General features: G+C 38.7%; 4 protein-coding genes and 1 long non-coding RNA gene across 10 annotated transcripts; 4 read left to right on the top strand and 1 right to left on the bottom strand.

The window, feature by feature from the left end:
* On the bottom strand, nt 7-4,121 carry LOC105174593 (transcription factor bHLH140). 4 transcript variants are annotated; one of them, XM_011096741.2, is made up of 7 exons: nt 4,003-4,121; nt 3,761-3,885; nt 2,596-3,539; nt 1,330-1,969; nt 1,069-1,239; nt 368-677; nt 7-200 (listed from the first exon to the last, which is right to left on the bottom strand). In XM_011096741.2, exons 1-7 carry the CDS (start codon nt 4,046-4,048, stop codon nt 172-174), a joined length of 2,265 nt encoding a protein of 754 aa, XP_011095043.1. In that variant the 5' UTR covers nt 4,049-4,121; the 3' UTR covers nt 7-171. The 4 variants fall into 4 exon arrangements, with proteins under 4 accessions (XP_011095043.1, XP_011095046.1, XP_011095047.1 ...); XM_011096744.2 differs by having other exon boundaries at nt 7-246; XM_011096745.2 differs by having other exon boundaries at nt 7-251.
* Nucleotides 4,929-5,413, top strand: LOC110012811. The gene is made up of 2 exons (XR_002288010.1): nt 4,929-5,065; nt 5,158-5,413. It is a non-coding gene; the product is annotated as an uncharacterized LOC110012811 (long non-coding RNA).
* LOC105174594 (receptor-like protein 12) lies at nt 7,111-10,580 on the top strand. The gene has a single exon (XM_020697953.1). It carries the CDS (start codon nt 7,194-7,196, stop codon nt 10,380-10,382), a length of 3,189 nt encoding a protein of 1,062 aa, XP_020553612.1. The 5' UTR covers nt 7,111-7,193; the 3' UTR covers nt 10,383-10,580.
* On the top strand, nt 10,707-12,923 carry LOC105174730 (receptor like protein 30-like). The gene has a single exon (XM_020697954.1). It carries the CDS (start codon nt 11,403-11,405, stop codon nt 12,135-12,137), a length of 735 nt encoding a protein of 244 aa, XP_020553613.1. The 5' UTR covers nt 10,707-11,402; the 3' UTR covers nt 12,138-12,923.
* On the top strand, nt 14,255-17,816 carry LOC105174595 (receptor-like protein 12). Of its 3 annotated transcripts, none has more exons than XM_020698118.1 (3): nt 14,255-14,902; nt 15,115-15,134; nt 15,211-17,816. In XM_020698118.1, the coding sequence occupies exons 1-3, from the start codon at nt 14,421-14,423 to the stop codon at nt 17,598-17,600; spliced, it is 2,892 nt and encodes a 963-aa protein (XP_020553777.1). In that variant the 5' UTR covers nt 14,255-14,420; the 3' UTR covers nt 17,601-17,816. The 3 variants fall into 3 exon arrangements, with proteins under 3 accessions (XP_020553777.1, XP_020553776.1, XP_020553778.1); XM_020698119.1 differs by having other exon boundaries at nt 14,761-14,902; nt 14,993-15,134; XM_020698117.1 differs by having other exon boundaries at nt 14,993-17,816.

Below are 18,433 nucleotides of genomic sequence, written 5' to 3' on the forward strand. Positions count from 1 at the left end.
CGGAAGATACAACCACAAGTTGTGCTATGGCAAGGAATCGGCCACATCTCTGAATAGTTCCGACCAAAACCCAACCCACGAAGTCTTTAAACCGTGGCCAAGCTCTGGCCACATCTCTGAATAGTTCCGACCAAAACCCAACCCACGAAGTCTTAACCTGTGGCCAAGCTCTTAGGCGATGGTTTGATAACAAAAGCAGCCTACCATCAACTGATGTTAGTCTCCCTCCCACATTTCACAAGAAGTCTACACTATTTTCACCCAAATAAAGAAAACAAAAAAGATTTTAAAAGCCAGCTGTGACAAGGTATTGTGTAAACTAAGAAGCAGTGATTGTTCCTAACTGACACAAGCTAGAAATCAGTACCTGTGGAAGAGACAAGCCGGCCATTTTGGAGTAGATCAGCAGAAAATGGGGCTTGACAAGAGCTAATATGTGATTTGAGGCGAGGTATATTTGGATGTGCACTTCGACACCGGTGGCACCGCAGCTCCATTGCCAGGCACTTGTCGTCTTTCAATGTAACACGTCCAACATCTTCGAGTTCCTTTATCACAACTACTGAATCAAGGAAGAATGGAGTGGTGAATGAGTTCCAATGCTTCTTGTTCTTCAGATGGATGGAGTCGAAATCCTGGCTAATTACATGAAGGTGCAATTGACGCATTGAAGGGACCTGGAAGAAGGTGAAAAACTCATCTCATGGCACAAAGGCAAATGTTGTGTGATCTTGCAATTTTACATTATGGTGAACAAGTACCATTAGATATTTCTTGTCAATGATTGTATTTAGCAATACTGGACCAAGCATCAGAGGAAAATATTCCAATAAAAAAGTCCAGATCATTTTGTATTGACAAGCATCAGGCTGTTAATTGCCCTTGAACTTAATGCACAACCGCAGCCGCCAAATTAACTAAAGTTTTCACAGCTGCTTTTATTGCTTGAGGAGGAAAACAAAAATAATTTTGAACCTACCATGATGTAGTTAATTTCCCAGCAAATGTTCAATAAGGGGTTACAGCAGTAAGAAATACTGACCCCCTGAGGTTAAAAACAGAACTCACCGAGTGGTATCCAAGGCGAAATGACAAAGATTTATTTTCATTGAGGAACTTTACTGCCCATTTCAAGCCAACAGCATGCATTGTCTTCAACAATGGGACGTGCTCTCTACATATATCAGCAATGCTGTCGAGACCATCAACCCGCGCTAATACTAAGAGGTGCCGCTGAGCCTGCAGTAGGAAAAAGAATAAAATATTTCAAATAACTCTCTCCCGCTTTTTCCTCTTCTAAATTTCTTTTGGGGGGGAGGGGAGCGAGACCTTTGGATAAGCATCATTCATCACTAAAACATCATCTGATATCTCAAGAATAACATTCTTGTGCTTGTTGGGATGCATAGCAACATCATGAAGGGCTTGTGCCCATGACGCCCAGGACTTGGTCATGTTCACGCTTTTATCCTGGATTTTTTCCTCATCCATCAAGCTGCTGGCACCAGATTTAAGGTCCAGTCGGAGTCCCTTATACTTTTTGCTCCTTTCAGATTCATAATCAGCTTCCCTTTTGGCCTTCTGATCATCATTAGTAGGGATTACCTCTTGGAATCCTCCAGATTCTAATGGTCTTCCACTGTTGTGTATAGAGGCTACTCCATGGGACCTAACTATAGAAACAAACCCTTCAAAGAGAGATGAATAAGCTTCACGAAGTATCTTGCATCCCTGAACATAGTCATCTTTAAGACAATCAGGTCTCATGGGGTTCATATTTGGTCCAAGAACATGAATGACATGGGTTACACCTTCCCTAGCAAACAATGGAGAAGATGAAGGAAGTGGCACAACAACTGATTTTCCAGGACTAAGGGACACAGCCTTTTCTTTGGTTGCAATTTCTAGTGCAGAACCTGCAGCTTTGAAGATAGCAGCATTTACCCCCCCACCTCCTGGTTTTAAACGCCTGCACAAAGTTAAAATTTTAAATTATCTACCTGAAAGATGCAAACATGGATCGTAATATGAACTGGAACTCGAATCTCAATGGGAAAATAAGTGACATTCATCTTTATTATGCTTGACAGGCATGTGAATACTATGCTCAGATCACGTAACATACTAGCAAGCTGATGAACAATGAGCAAGTGATACAATAGAACTCTGAAAAATTGCGCTCTACAATGATTACCATCTGAACCTCTACAAGACTTTAGAAGCTTGCGGTATTATGCAAGCTTCACAAACTATTGCACTGGAAACCTGTCCCACACATTTTCATCTGTGAACTATCATTTCATGAAGTCAATTCCTCACAGCTTTCTGTGCATGTTATACAACAATTTTCTAATCATTTTCCATGCCAATTGGCAATAAATTTCTCGGAAAAACCCCCATGGAAGCCAATATGTTTGAAAGCAAAACTTATCCATCAGAACTTACATAATTACTAAAAATAACCAAGATGGAGAATGAAGAGATTCAGTGTCAGACAGGAGTAAATAAATCAAACATGTCAGTCAACCATATAGATGTTTGTAAAATGAGTTTGAACAGAGCTTGTTTGATCAAGTCTATGATTCACAAACTCACCAGTTGGCAGCATTAGCAATAACATTACAGTGTAAGCCTCTCTGAGAATGTAGTCGAGTTATATCTCCAACAAATGTAAAGAACTTATTGGAGTCAATGTTCTTTTGTGCAGCTTTAGTCTTAACCAGGGACAATATTTTTGATCCCTGCGACAGATCTACTAAAACAAGTCTAGCCTTCCCAATCCTACCGATAAATTCCTCAACTTTCTCAACAATAATGTCAGATGCCTTCTCAAGATTGAATTGAAAGTCTGCAGTAGAAATAGATGGAAATGCCAAAGTGGGAATACTGTTGGCAGAATTGGCACCAGAAGTAGAGGTAATGTCCAATTCATTACTTTTTCCCACCTTCTCGAGAGCAGCAGAATCCATTTTGCTTCTCTGCAGGACAGTATCCTCTCCCACAGATAGTTTGTTCGGGCTACACTTCTGACGGACAGTTGGATCAGATCCAGCATTACCAGAAGGATCTACTTTTTTAAGAAATTTCATTATCCCTAGTTGAATCTTGGCATCTGACTTCTTCTGTCCAAAACAGCCAGAAGGAAGAGAATCTAATGGACTGAGTGAACCATACACATTGACAGCTTCTTTGACATCCCTTTCATCGTGACAAAATGTAATTCGGTCAAACCCTTCACTCAGTTTAGGAAGTTCTTTCTTTGGCACCATTTGATTCACAACAGCAGCAGCTTTCCCACCTTGTAAGTTGCCTTCATGTCCGGTACGCTTCACAGAACGAGAAATACAAAGCTTGGCTGGATGATCAAGCACGACAGCATGTTTCTCCGTCTGTTGGCCACCAAGCTTCAGAAAGTCCGCCCGCTGTTCTCTATCAATGTTGCATCTATCTATAAACACACTCTTACCATCCTTTAAAGCAGTAGCTGCAACTGACAGACACTGAATTTTTGTCCCAGACTTACCATTATTAATAGTATCCTACATTACACGAAAGAGCAAAAACATTTACTAAACTATGAACCATCTTCAATCACGTATAACAAGCAGCAATTTCACACAAAAGAAAATTAAATAGCCAATGAAGCATTTCACCAAACATTTGCAATGCCTATTTTAAAGTGAAAGTTTTCAAAATCCCAAAAGAAACTTTCTAAATTCTCCTCTTTCGGCAACAAAAGGTGTCTGTAATGCAAATAAACCTGGCAAACACGAGCCCAGGGACGGGAAGAAATTCTCATGACTTCATCACTAAAAGTAGATTTCCCACTTCCAGGCAGGCCCACCAATACTACTACGATTGGCTTGGTTTCCTTATTTTCTTCCCCTTCACAATAGAAAGAGAAAAGGAAAGAGATGCTTCATGATTTGTTTTGCAATATATCATTGGACCACACTTCATGAAGAATAAGCGAAAAAAGAACAAACTTTACGAGTATTGCACCTGTAAACGGTGCTTTTTCTCGATCAATTTCCATCGACTCCATCATTAGTTGGCCAAGAGATGCAATAAAGACTCCGTCTCCCCCTCAGTTCAAATGCCGGAGTTGATGTTGAACACACCAGCACGCTTTTCATAAAAGCGTTGTTGTTAACCAAAGTCGCTTCATCATTTCCTACCAAAAAATAAAAAATAAGGATAAAATGCCAATTTACATTTTACACCATCAGGTTTTGGTTTAACAGTGCAATTATGCAATATTAAATTTATACTATTATACAGAAAATAGATGCTATAAACACAGTGTGATAATTTTAACAACATAATATTAATTTTTTGGTTATCTTAAAAATGTCTCCTCAACTAATAAGATAATTTAATTAACTGCTCAATTTAATATATTTTATTATGATTTACATATTTTTTTGTTTTGTAAAATTTTATTCGATTATTAAAGATAGAAAATGTAGAAAAAAATTTCATATATTCAAATTAAAATAAATTTAAAAAAAATAAGGCGGTGAAAATAGTAACTAGATAATCCGTATTTTTAAGTTTTAAGTTAATTTAACTGCTCAATTTAATATATTTTATTTTTATTTTTATATTTTAAATTTTTATTCGATTATTTACGAGAGAAATGTAGAAATAAATTTTGAATTTTCAAATTAAATAAATTTTAAAAATATGGTGAAAACATTAACTACAAAAATTAAACTAAATAGAGGGGCGTATCTCTTGGTTTGTTGAAGGAAATACTAATTGATTTATGATTATTGTATTACATTTTTTTTTATTTATAAAAATTACATTTATCGAAAAAAAACAAACATAGAAAGAGGGCATTGAATTTGATACTGAACTGGGCTGGGCTTTAATAAGTTGGACGAGCCCAACAAGTCTGCGGCCCATTTAAAGCGAAAGGAGTCACTATAAATATCTCGGCAAACCCTAGGGTTTTGTATGTCGTTGCCTTCCAACCAACCGTGACTCCTTTTCTTCTAGGGTTCTCAAAGGGAGGCGCCCGCGGTTTCGTCACTGTTTCTCTTTCACCATGAGAGCCAAGGTAAAGTGCCTTATTCGTTTCTCATTCTTATTCACGGGTGGGTTTTATTGCATTGGCTTACATCTTGACGCTTTATTTTGGGGAATTGACAGTGGAAGAAGAAGCGTATGAGAAGATTGAAGAGGAAGCGCCGAAAGATGAGGCAGAGATCCAAGTAGAGCTCCGCACTTTTTGCTGTTTCCTGATCGGTGCTTCGGGGTTTTCCTAGGGTTGCTTTTCTATTTGATTTTATTTACCGTTTACGTGGATTTTAATATGTAATAGTATGTTTTTACTCTTCGGTACTGCGTTGAGTAATCAACTATTTAATCGAATGAGATTCCTTTGGAGAATTTTCTAGGGCTTCTACCGTTATCTTCCAATTTTATTTGTTCATGTGCTGTGTGTCTGCTTCATAATTTGTGGTTCTATGGTTGGGTATGGTGATTGGAGCTTTGTTAGAATTTTGTAGAATGCGGTTGCTAGTTTAATAGTATATTCAGCGTACGCACAACTATTGTGGGGATCTGTTGTGGTTACTGTTCTTGGTTAGGAGCTCAGTTAATGTTTGGGTATCGAAATACTTTTTGGTGCAATGTTTGGGCTTGCTTTGTGAACTGAGACACATTACAATGTACACCATGGGTTCTATATGCACTTGAATTTACCTGGATCACAATTCTTTTTGAGGCATTATATAATTTCTTTTGATTGAATAAGTACAAGTTGTCTGGCCACTGGAAGTAGTAGAAATGTGATCTTGTTGATGGTTTGTTATAGTTGTTTCTATTGGCCGGACTGTTACTTTGCCTTTTTATTTGTTTAGGAAGAGTGAATAAACATGCAAGTGTTGGATCAACCTTAAATGGTATTGTTGCTACTGATTTATTGTTCACTATTGGAGAGCAGGGGTGTCGGATTTTGATTATTTGTGAGATCCATTTGTTGTGAATGGTGTTAAGGTCAGAGTGTTGTATAGGTTCATTGATGGGATTACGGCCTAAATTTTCCTGATTACATGAATTTTATAGAATTTTAGTCCTTGTCCTTGTAGTTGCAATTATGCTTTGTTTTGGTAGTTTGAGGTTATAACATATTTTTAAGTAGTCTCGATTCCTTTGTTAGTTGTTATTGATACTGCTTAATATTCGCCATGGTAATGAGAAAGAGTGGCTTTTCAATATATTTTGGTGTACCAATTGCCTAAGTTGGCAGATGATTTTGGAGATAGTTTTTGTTAAACGTATTTGTAGGTAGGGTGCATGTAATAAGTTGAAAAACTGACTTATTTTTCATTATTCTCTAAAATTAGATAGGGAGAGATCGAGTGTAAAGTGTGTTGCGTGTCATGATCTCATTCATGAAATATATTTTTTCTTGCGTATGTAAATCTCTTTATAAGATTCTTTTTAAATATTTTTGTACCCCTTTTCTCTTTCTTAAAAGTATATAATATAAAATAAATTCGAGTCTTATATTTTATCTTGTGCTTAATATATTATTTTGCAGTACATCTATTATTATTATTATTATAATATTTTCATCTCATGTTTAAATACATGCTTAATTTTTTTCTCATCTCCATCAAATAATTTCATCTTATTTTTCTCTGAGACAAGATGAGCAAAAGATGTCCGATAATTCCTCCTTTAACGTTTATTGCCATAGTATCGATGCAAAAGTCCAACTAGTAAGATGTAAGAAAAAAGTGGGGGAGATTTGTATGGTCATTTTTCAACTTTTGGTCCTTGGGAAAACCATACGCATGCCCCCCTTGCGCAACATATTGGTTGGTTAGCTGTCAGCTATCTCCTGCCTCTTCCGGACAACAGTTTTTAATGCCATCATATCTAGGAAAAGATGTCGAATTTTCACCCCTTCCCTTTCATAGTAGTGGTATTGGAGTCAAAAAACAATTAGACTAATAGCAATATAATAAAGAGAAGTTATCAAGATTTGGAGAAGTAGAACGAATTTATAGTTTGAACACAAAGAAATTTGATCTTATATCAAATATTCTCTCTTATTTTCCACCTTAATTATTTACTGGGTCCTGGAGACCACCGGCTAGTCAACCACTTGAGTCTTTCCTATGGCAGCTTAAATTCACAATTCTGCTTGCTCAAATTTGTGTCGCATCCTCTTAAAAATGATAGCACTAACACAGTTGTTTTTTCTCTCTTTACTCTCAATATTTTGTAATACGAATGTTGCTCCGGTATTCAGCCAATGCCTGGAGGATCAAAAGTCTCTTCTACTAGGACTAAAAAATAGCTTATTATTCAATTATTCTGCTTCAAGAAAACTGGTTCGGTGGAATCAGACTACAGATTGCTGCAGTTGGGATGGGGTAGAATGTGATGTTGCTGGTCATGTAATCAGTTTGCTCCTCGACAAGGAGATTATTTTCAGTGGGATTGAGAGTTCAGAAGATCTTTTCCGACTTAGTTACCTTCAGAAGCTAAATTTGGCATTCAACAGCTTTGACGGCATTCAGATTCCTACGAGGCTTCAGAATCTTACAAATTTGACACACTTGAACTTGTCAAATGCTGGTTTTGGAGGACAGGTCCCAAATGAAATTCTGAGCATGAGGAGCTTGGTTAGTCTTGATCTCTCCTCCTATTTTCCAGGCATCCCACCGTTGAAACTCGAGAGTCCAAATTTGCAGATGCTTGTTCAGAATCTTACAGGGCTCAGAGAACTTTATCTCGATTCGGTTGATGTTTCAGCTCAGGGGAGTAATTGGTCGCAGGTTCTATCTTCCTCTTTACCTGATTTAAGAAACTTGAGCTTGTGCGGTTGCTATCTGCGAGGGCCTATAGACGCTTCCCTTACCAAGCTTCGATCCCTCTCAGTTCTCCTCCTTGATAGGAACAATCTGGCCTCTGAAGTTGCTGACTTCTTTGCAAATTTCTCCAGATTGACAACCCTAAGTCTTTCTTCTTGTTCTCTGGTGGGATCTGTTGCAGAAAAGATCTTTCAGCTACATAGTTTGCAAAAGCTCGATTTATCAGACAACTTGCAACTTAGTGGTACTCTACCTCAATTCCCTCCTAATGGATCTTTAAGGACTGTAGTACTTAGCTACACCAATTTTTCAGGCTCACTACCAGAATCCATTAGCAACCTTGTCATGTTATCCAGGTTGGAGCTGTCCAATTGTAGCTTTACCGGACCAATTCCACCCACAATAGCAAACCTTACCGAGCTGGAAATCTTGGATATCTCATCTAACAACTTCACTGGTTCGCTCCCTCTGTTTCAATCGTCCAAAAAACTCACCTACATAGATGCTGCTCATAATAGTCTAACGGGCTTACTTTCCTCTAAGCATTTTGAAGGCCTTAAAGATCTTGAGTACATTAATTTAGGGCAAAATTTACTTGGTGGCAGTATTCCGTCCGCTTTGTTTGCTCTTCCATCCTTGCAAAAGCTCCAGCTCTCTAACAATGAGTTTCATGGTCAAGTTAAAGAGTTTTCTAAGCCATCATCCTCTTTACTGGAAGTACTAGATGTCAGCTCTAATCATCTACAAGGACCAATTCCAAAGTTTTTCTCTGAACTTGAGCAGTTGAAAGTACTCTCTCTTTCTTCAAACTTTTTCGATGGCACTGTGCAGCTGGAAATGTTTAGGAACCCCAATTTAGCAAGACTTGAGTTGTCCTACAATGACTTGTTTGTTGATTCAACCCGTACCAATTCCAGCTTGCCTATGCTTCCCTCAATCTCTGTGTTGAATTTAGCATCTTGCAAGTTGCAAAAGTTCCCAGAGCTAGCCAGGCATTTAAAACTATTCCGGTTAGACGTTTCATCCAATCAACTCAAGGGAGAGGTACCTAACTGGATTTGGGAAATTGGTAACGATACACTCACACACGTGAATCTTTCTTTCAATGAACTTCATGGTTTCCAGAAGCCTTACAAATTTCCTAGTCTGACTCTCCTGGACTTGCATTCCAACAAGTTCCAGGGTGAGTTACCGATCCCACCCTTCTTCTCTGTTTATGTGGACTATTCTTTTAACTATTTCAGCAACTCTATTCCAAAAGATATTGGCAATTTCATTTACTATGCTTCCTTCTTTTCTGTTTCAAATAATCACCTCACTGGAGAAATCCCCACATCCATTTGCAATGCTACTTTCCTTCAAGTTCTTGATTTGTCTAGTAATGCATTGACTGGTAGTATACCGCCCTGTTTGCCGATGGAAAATTGGAGCTTGGGAGTTCTGAGTCTAGGCAGGAACAACTTCAGTGGCAACATACCAGACACATTTTCGGTTAACTGCAGCCTCAAGACATTAGATCTCAACAGTAATGTTTTGAAAGGGAAGATTCCCGCATCTCTGGTAAATTGCCCGTTGCTAGAAGTCTTGAACATTGGAAACAATGGAATTGAAGACACATTCCCTTGCATGTTGATGAACACGAGTTTGCGTGTCCTGATTCTGCGATCCAACAAATTCTATGGAGACCTTCAATGCTCTGGAGCCATCCAAGGGTGGTCGAATCTTCAAATCATCGACATATCTACCAACAACTTTGGTGGTGATATCTCACTGTTGTCTTTCTCTAACTGGAAGGGAATGATAAGTGTCAACGAAAACCAGTCGCTGTACAACCATCTGCGCTTTGATTACTTGAAACTGAGCGGCTATTACTATCAAGATGCAGTGACGGTAACCATGAAAGGCCTCGAGATGGAACTAACGAAAATTTTAGTTGTCTTCACATCCATAGATTTCTCGAGAAACAAGTTCCATGGGAGCATACCGCGTACAATAGGAGATCTCGAATCTTTGTATCTTCTCAATTTATCTCATAACGCCCTGACAGGCCTTATCCCTACATCAATCAAGAACTTGAGACAGCTTGGTTCTTTGGACCTATCGGTGAACCATCTAACTGGGAAAATCCCCCAGGAGCTCGCTAGTCTCACTTTCTTGTCATTCTTAAACCTGTCTTTCAATAGACTTTTGGGCAAGATCCCTCAAGGCCCTCAGTTACAAACATTTTCAGCAGCTTCCTATGAAGGAAATGCTGGTTTGTGTGGATTTCCAGTAAACATAAGTTGCAATGACGAAGTGCGTGGTGAAAATTCATCCCCAGAGCTTCAAAATGGGCAATTGTATCCAGAGACAGAGATCGAATGGAGCTACATATCTGCAGCTTTGGGGTTTGCTGTGGGCTTAGCGAGCACTATTTGGCTACTTCTGTGCTGCAAAAGATGGAGAAAGATATACTTTGAACAAATTGACCGAATTCTTCTAAAGATCTTTCCCCTCACAGATGGAAGAAAAGGAAGAGTCAACACAAATCAAGTGAGGGGACCCTAGTGCTGATGATGTTTTGGGTTTGTAACGTAGGCAGACAAACAGAATACAGGCAGGATTTAGCCCACACGTGTGTGAGTTGCTCTTGACATTTGAATTTAGGAGATTCTAATAGTGCATTATCTGCTTGTGTCTGTGAAGCAAATTTTGCTATTTCAAATCTGTAATAGTACAGCACGCAAGCCCATTGCCTTTTAGGAATTAATTTACTAATATTAACAAAATAATTGCAGGTGAAGATGAAAAAGCAGAGCAAGAACCACTCTCTAAAACCTTAATCTCTTCGCCCTTTTCTTCATAGAAATCACGTGCTTGATTAGTTACACAAAGTTTTCAGGCAACGTGTCAGAGTCTATAGACAGTCTTATAATGTTGTCAAATATTGATCTTAGAGATTGGGGTTTTCCTGGGCCGATTCCAAGTTCAATCAAGGACCTTACTCAGCTTGTCTATTTGGACCTCTCTGTAAATCAGTTTGTTGGTTCTGTTCCAACATTTGCTTTCTTGAAGAATCTTACAGTGATAAACCTTTATAGTAACCGCTTAACAGGTCGAATTCCTGACTCCCTCTGGGAAGGCCTTGAGAAACTAAGTTTTCTTGACTTGAGGAGAATTCACTGGAAGGGGAACTTCCATCATCTCTGTTTGTTCTGCCATCTATAAATGACTCGAATCTCAACAACAACAGCTTCTCCGGTGTAATCAGGGCATTAAATAGTTTTCTTCACTGGAAGTCCTTGAGTTGAATGACAACAATTTAGAAGGTCCAATACCTCGGTTTTTGTTCGAACTCCAAAATCTTTTGAGTCTCTCTCTGTCTGCAAACAAGTTTAATGGATCCGTGCAGCTAACTGATTTTTAAAAGCTGACAAATCTTGTGCATCTTGATCTTACCTACAACCGCCTGTCTGTACAGGTAAGCGAAACAGCAGCTATTCCTTCATTGTTTCCCGGTTAGGAACTCTAATATTGGCATCTTGCAAGCTGCAGAAATTCCCCTTTTTAAGGAATCTGTCGTCATTAATGACGCTAGATCTTTCAGATAATCAATTACATGGTGAAATTCCTAATTGGATATGGGAAGTTGGCGATGGATTTCTTTGCTTCCTGAATCTTTCTCATAATCAATTCAGTCATCTTCAAGAACCTTATGAGTTTCGCGACCATCATTATCTCGATCAACATTCCAACATGCTTCGTGGGGAAATCCCAGTTCCACCACGAACTGCTGTCTTTGTAGACATGTCAAGCAACAAGTTTTCATTTCCTCTCTCAGCCAACATCGGTTATTCTCTTACATCTGCCGTTTTCTTCTCATTAGCAAAAAACAAAATCGTTGGGACAATCCCACCTTCGTTGTGTAACGCAACCCGCCTCCAAATACTAGACCTGTCAAATAACAGGTTGCATGGCAGAATTCCCTCCTGTTTATTTGAAATCACTATTGGCGTGTTGAACTTAAGAAGAAACAATCTCATTGGTGATGTGCCCTACACATTTCCGGTTGGCTGTGGTTTGGAGACTTTGGATCTCAGTTGGAATGCTTTACATGAAAAAGTTCCAAAATCTTTGATAAGATGCACAGAGCTGGGGGTCTTAAACCTTTGCAACAATGACTTGAAGGACAATTTCCCCTGCTGGCTCAAGAACTTGACTGGCCTCCGTGTTCTTGTGTTAAGTAACAATAAGTTTCATGGAAATATTAGCTGCCTGGGGGATAGTATTACCTGGCCGAATAATTGTCAACATTGCTTCTAATGAGTTCAATGGTGTTTTGCCTGAGAATCTGTTCAAAGACCTGAAAGCATTGACAGCTGATCATGATGGCCCTGATTACTTGAAGTTTCTTTACATAACAGTAGAGCATATTTACTATCAGGATTCGGTGACCCTTACCCTGAAGAGACTGAATGTTCAGCTGGGAAAAATCCTAAACATCTTTACCTCTGTCAACTACTCCAACAACCATTTCCAAGGAATAATACCTGAAACAATAGGAGAGCTGAAATCCCATCATGTTCTCAACTTCTCACACAATGCTCTTTCTGGTCACATCCCGGGATCTATAGGCAATCTGGAGGAACTCGCATCATTAGACCTCTCATTCAACAATCTTAGAGGCGAAATCCCAGAGCAGCTAGCAACCCTTGCATTCCTCTCATTCTTGAACTTGTCATACAACACACTAGTTAGAAGGATTCTATAAAGCAGCCAAATGCAGACGTTTTCCGAAGTTCGTTTCTTGGAAATGAGGGTCTCTGTAGATTTCCCTTGAACAGAACTTGCACTGCTTCTGGATCACCAGCATTTCAACCGCCAACATCAGAAGAAGAGGACCAGAAATCATTGGAGCATGGGATATATGTGAGATTTTTTGCGTCGACACGACCATCAACTGGAAAATGAGAACTGCTGACACAATCTTGCAGGCAAGTTGTATCAGCTGGCCGTTGATTGGTTGAATGTTACCTGTGTTGTTAAACTCTTAAACCCATGTAATAAAACATATATAAGTAATACTAATTATTTACTTGCTATGTTGTATGCTCTTTACTTTCCTAATATTTTTCAGTTATAAATCTCTACCTACCTACTCTGCGGTACACAATCAGAATGTTGTCGGCTTGCATTTCAGTCAATCGGGCCAATATGCAGTTCTTTTGTCACCCTTCAATAAAAATAGAAATTACCTTTGGGGCTGTATAAACATGAATTAAAACAAAAAATAAGGTTGTCCTCTGAACTAATTATAAGAGTTCCATTTTGTGGTATTCAATAAATATATGTATAATCTTATGAATGATAAAATTTGTTAGTATTAATAATGGATTATGTGTGTGTGTATATATATATTGCGCAATGATTGAATTATGTACATATTACATGTATAAATAGAATTTACTTTAAGATGATAATTAAAAATATATAGTTATAGTACTGTTAGAGGGTGTTAGATTTGGATATCCTTTACAATCAAGTGCTTAGAAAAGATTAAGATGAGATGATCAGTTTAATGAAAATGAATACTTAATTTGCTACTGTCGCTTGAGTTTGGACCTAAGGTTCAGTGTCTTCGCTCTTTATGACAACGAAGTCTAGGAAATGTTGGGCTGACAGTAGTTCAATTTGTGTTCTACTAGACTCTGTAAGAGCCTATTATGCTAAACATGTGGAAGATAAATGGGTGGGCTTTGAAATTTACGCGGCATGTTTGAATTAGTTGTATTTATTTTAGAGTATTAATAGTTAAAAGTAAAATCTTATGTTGTATGATACCTTTATATGATTTTACTACATGTATATTTGTGTACAATTCTTAATTTCTTATCTAGCAATTAAAAGTAGAAGAACAAATGTTGGGCCTTTCTTCATAGAAGTCAGTTTGTTTGAGCGTATTCACATTTGATATTATAAGGCTCAGACGTGTTCTCATTATTTTTTATTCTTTGGTTTTACGGTTAGGTGGTCTCTGTCGGGCTATGCAGTTGGCCATGAATCATTGAATCTCTCTTTTTCCATCCACTAACCCTTCCCAGTCCCCAGAAGCCTTTTAAATTACCTAATCTTGCCAACTAAAAATATCACTAAACGACATGCATGCACACCTACATACACACTAAAATAACAGTAAACAGAAGTTGCTTGCTCAGTCAAAAAAGGGCTGAATAGCAATTTAGCCTACTGTATTATTGAAACTTGAGCAAATTATTCATTTATAAAAAATAAATAGCAATTATAGGGGAAGTGTGAGAGAGACAGACAGCAGTCTTTTGATTAATCAATTTTTCCTAACGGAGTTTTGTCTGAAGCTATGACACAAAGCTTGTTTAAATAATATCTTGGATTTAATAAATCCCACATTGTCAGCTTTCGTGAATAAAAATTCAAGACCTGAATCTGAAAGCTTTTCTTATCTTTACTCGATTATTTCATAACCGCGGACGTACATCATGCTCCCTGTAAGAACTCCTTTGATGACTCTCTGAACTAGATAAGATTCTTGTTTTCCACACAGCTCATATATGCAGTCTTATTTTCTAAATGCCCAACTATGATATGCGATTTAAAATGTTTTCGAGTGTTTTCTTCATCCTGCTCTTCTTCTCAAACTCAGATCTTGGCATTAATCTTACATTTGTCTCTGGCCAATGTCTTCAAGACCAGAAACAATTGCTGCTGCAGTTAAAAAACAATCTCACATATGATTCTTCATTATCAACTAAGCTGGTGCAGTGGAATGAGTCTATTGATGACTGCTGTGGGTGGCCTGGGGTGAAATGCGACACCAGGGGTCGTGTTTCCAGTCTTGATCTCAGTGGCGAGTCAATCACTGACGGAATTAATGATGCTGGAAGCAGTCTTTTCAGGCTTGTGTTTCTTGAGAACCTGAGTTTAGCTCAAAACAGCATCGGTGCTATTGATTTGCCGTTCGGGTTTGGAGAGCTGACAGAGTTGCGTTATCTGAACCTGAGTAATTCTGGGTTTTCTGGTCAAATTCCATTGGATTTCTCAAATTTAACGAGGTTAGTTGTTCTTGATTTTACCAATACAATTTACTCATCACTTACGCTGGACAACCCGAACCTTGAAAGATTGATACACAACTTCACAAGGCTAAGAGAACTTTACCTTGATGGGGTGAATATTTCTGCAAAAGGGTCTGAATGGTGCAATGCTATATCATCTTCTCTGCCCAATCTAAGAGTTTTGAGCTTGTCCAATGCTTATCTTACAGGCCCTATCGATTCTTCGCTGGTAAAACTTCGATCCCTCTCAGTTATACGTCTTGATGGCAACAATTTCTCTTCTCAAATCCCGGAATTCTTTGCAGATTTTCCTAGTTTGAGGATTTTAACAATAAGCTCCTGTAACTTATTTGGAGTGGCACCTGCTAAACTATTCCAAGTCAAGAGTCTGGAGACGCTTGACCTAAGTGGAAATGGGGATCTTGAAGGTTCTTTGCCTGAATTTCCGTTGAATAGTTCTCTTCAGCATCTGTTGCTTAGTAACACAAAGTTCTCAGGCAACGTGTCAGAGTCTATAGACAGTCTTAGAATGTTGTCAAATATTGATCTTGGCGGTTGCAGTTTTTCTGGGCCAATTCCTAGTTCAATCAAGAACCTTACTCAACTTGTCAGTTTGCACTTCTCTGCAAATCATTTTGTTGGTTCTATTCCATCATTTGCTTTCTTGAAGAATCTTACAGAGATAGACCTTAGTGGAAACCGTTTAACAGGTCAAATTCCTGACTCCCTCTGGGAAGGCCTTGAGAAACTAGAATTTCTTGACTTGAGCGGGAATACACTAGAGGGCGAACTTCCAGCATCTCTATTTGTTCTGCCATCCATTAAAGTCTTGCATCTCAACAACAACAGCTTTTCTGGTGTAATCAGGGACTCATTCAATAGTTCTTCTTCTCCACTAGAAGTCCTTGAGTTGAATGTCAACAATTTAGAAGGTCCAATACCTCGGATTTTGTTTGAACTCCGAAATCTTTTGAGTCTCTCTCTGTCTGCAAACAAGTTTAATGGATCCGTGCAGCTGACTGATTTTCGAAAGCTGACAAATCTTGTCTATCTTGATCTTTCCTACAACTACCTGTCTGTACAGGTCAGCGAAACAGCAGCCATTCCTTCATTGTTTCCCCGGTTAGGAACTCTAATGTTGGCATCTTGCAACCTGCAGAAATTGCCCCTACTGAGGAATCTATCGTCATTAATGGTTCTAGATCTGTCAGACAATCAACTACATGGTGAAATTCCTAATTGGATATGGGAAGTTGGCGATGGAGTCCTCCGCATCCTCAATCTTTCTCATAATCAATTCAGTCATCTTCAAGAACCTTATGCTTTTCGCAACCATCATTACCTCGATCTACATTCCAACATGCTTCCTGGGGAAATCCCAGTTCCACCACGAACTGCTGTCTTTGTAGACATGTCAAGCAACAACTTTTCATCTCCTCTCCCTGCCAACATCGGTTATTCACTTACATCTTCCTTTTTCTTCTCATTAGCAAATAATAAGATCCTCGGGACAATCCCACCTTCGTTGTGTAACGCAACCCGCCTCCGAATACTAGACCTGTCAAATAACAGGTTGCATGGGAAAATACCCTCCTGTTTATTTGAAAACACTCTTGGCGTGTTGAACTTAAGAAGAAACAATGTCATTGGAGATATACCTGATACATTTCCTGTCGGCTGTGGTTTGGAGACTCTGGATCTCAGTTGGAATACTTTACAAGGAAAAGTTCCTAAATCTTTGACAAGATGCACAGAGATGGGGGTCTTAAACCTGGGCAACAATGACTTGAACGACAATTTCCCCTGCTGGCTCAAGAACTTGACTGGACTTCGTGTTCTTGTGTTAAGTAACAATAAGTTTCATGGAAATATTAGCTGCCTGGGGGACAGTATTACCTGGCCGAATCTTCAAATTGTCAACATTGCTTCTAATGCGTTCAACGGTGTTTTGCCTGAGAATCTGTTCAGAGACCTGAAAGCTTTATCAGTTGATCAAGATGGGCTTGATCACTTGAACTTTCTCTTCCTAACAGCAAGCCATATTTACTATCAGGATTCTGTGACACTTACCCTCAAGGGACTGGATGTTGAGCTGGAAAAAATCCTAAACATCTTTACCGCAGTCGACTTCTCCAACAACCATTTCTCAGGCATAATTCCTGAAACAATAGGAGAGCTGAAATCCCTCTATGTTCTCAACTTGTCACACAATGCTCTCTCCGGTCACATCCCGGGATCAATAGGCAATCTGGAGGACCTCGAATCGTTAGACCTCTCGTTCAACAATCTGGAAGGCGAAATTCCGCAGCAGCTAGCAAGCCTTACATTCCTCTCATTCTTGAACTTGTCATACAACAACTTAGTTGGAAGGATTCCACAAGGCAGCCAAATACAGACGTTTGCCACGAGTTCGTTTCTTGGAAATGAGGGGCTCTGTGGATTTCCCTTGAACAGAACTTGCACGGATCATTCTGGCTCACCAGCGTTTCAACATCCAACATCAGAAGAAGAGGAGCAGAAAGCTTTGGACAATGGGATATACATAAGTGCTGCATTGGGATTTTTTGTGGGTCTAGGAGTCATCTTCTGGCCACTTGTCTTTTCTAAAAGATGGAGGAGGTGTTATTACAATTTTGTCGATAAAGCTGTCATGCTGGTTCTGCGGCCGCACCACCATCAACTGGAAGACTGGTGAGAGAATCTTGTGAACAACGAGAGAATTGTATCAGCTGGACGTTGATTGGTGTTGAATGATACCTGTGCCGTTAATAACTGGTGTAAATCATTCAAAACCGTGTAATTACCGAATCTAGTGATTAAAAAAGATTAAGAGGGGATGATCAGTTTACGGAAAATGAATCCTTAATTTACTTCACTTGCTTGAGTTTTGGCCTAAGGTTCCATCTTTTTACCTCGTTATGAAAAACCAAGTCTAGAAAATGTTGACCTAACAACACTTCAATTTGTCTCCTTCGGGATGCTGTAAGAGCCCATTATGCGAAACATGTAAAAGAGACTTTTTGGGGTTTTCTGTCCAAATTAGTGTTTTTTTGTCCGAAATGGGTTTATGGGCTTGACTTCCATATATTTGTTGGAAAATGGGCTAAACTTTTCATATACGATAAAACTTAAAAATTTATGTATTTTTAAGTATTTCTACTCACAAATAACGTAATACAAGGTATGTAGAGCGTCTATCCTTGCAACAAACCACTGTAGGTATGGCGAAAATCAAGCAGTAAAAGTTCTCTTCTCGAAGTCAGAAATAACATTAATAAAGCCATTTTCTAAGGGCAAAACTTAAATGCCCAACCAACTTACTACAAACCTACAGGAATTTATTGCTATGTCTGGATCCATTCTTTTTCTTTTTTTGATTTATCTTATTTCATCAACTTAGATAAGAGGGTGGGTTTTGGAAATTGTAAGGTATGTTTGATTTGTTTTTGCAGACAATAAAATAATTTAGAATTTGTTGTTGTATGCTTGGATTTTGTTTTCGGATTGGATAAAATATTATTTATATCA

The sequence above is a fragment of the Sesamum indicum genome, linkage group LG11 (assembly GCF_000512975.1).
Source record: "Sesamum indicum cultivar Zhongzhi No. 13 linkage group LG11, S_indicum_v1.0, whole genome shotgun sequence".
Taxonomy (NCBI): Eukaryota; Viridiplantae; Streptophyta; class Magnoliopsida; order Lamiales; family Pedaliaceae; genus Sesamum; species Sesamum indicum.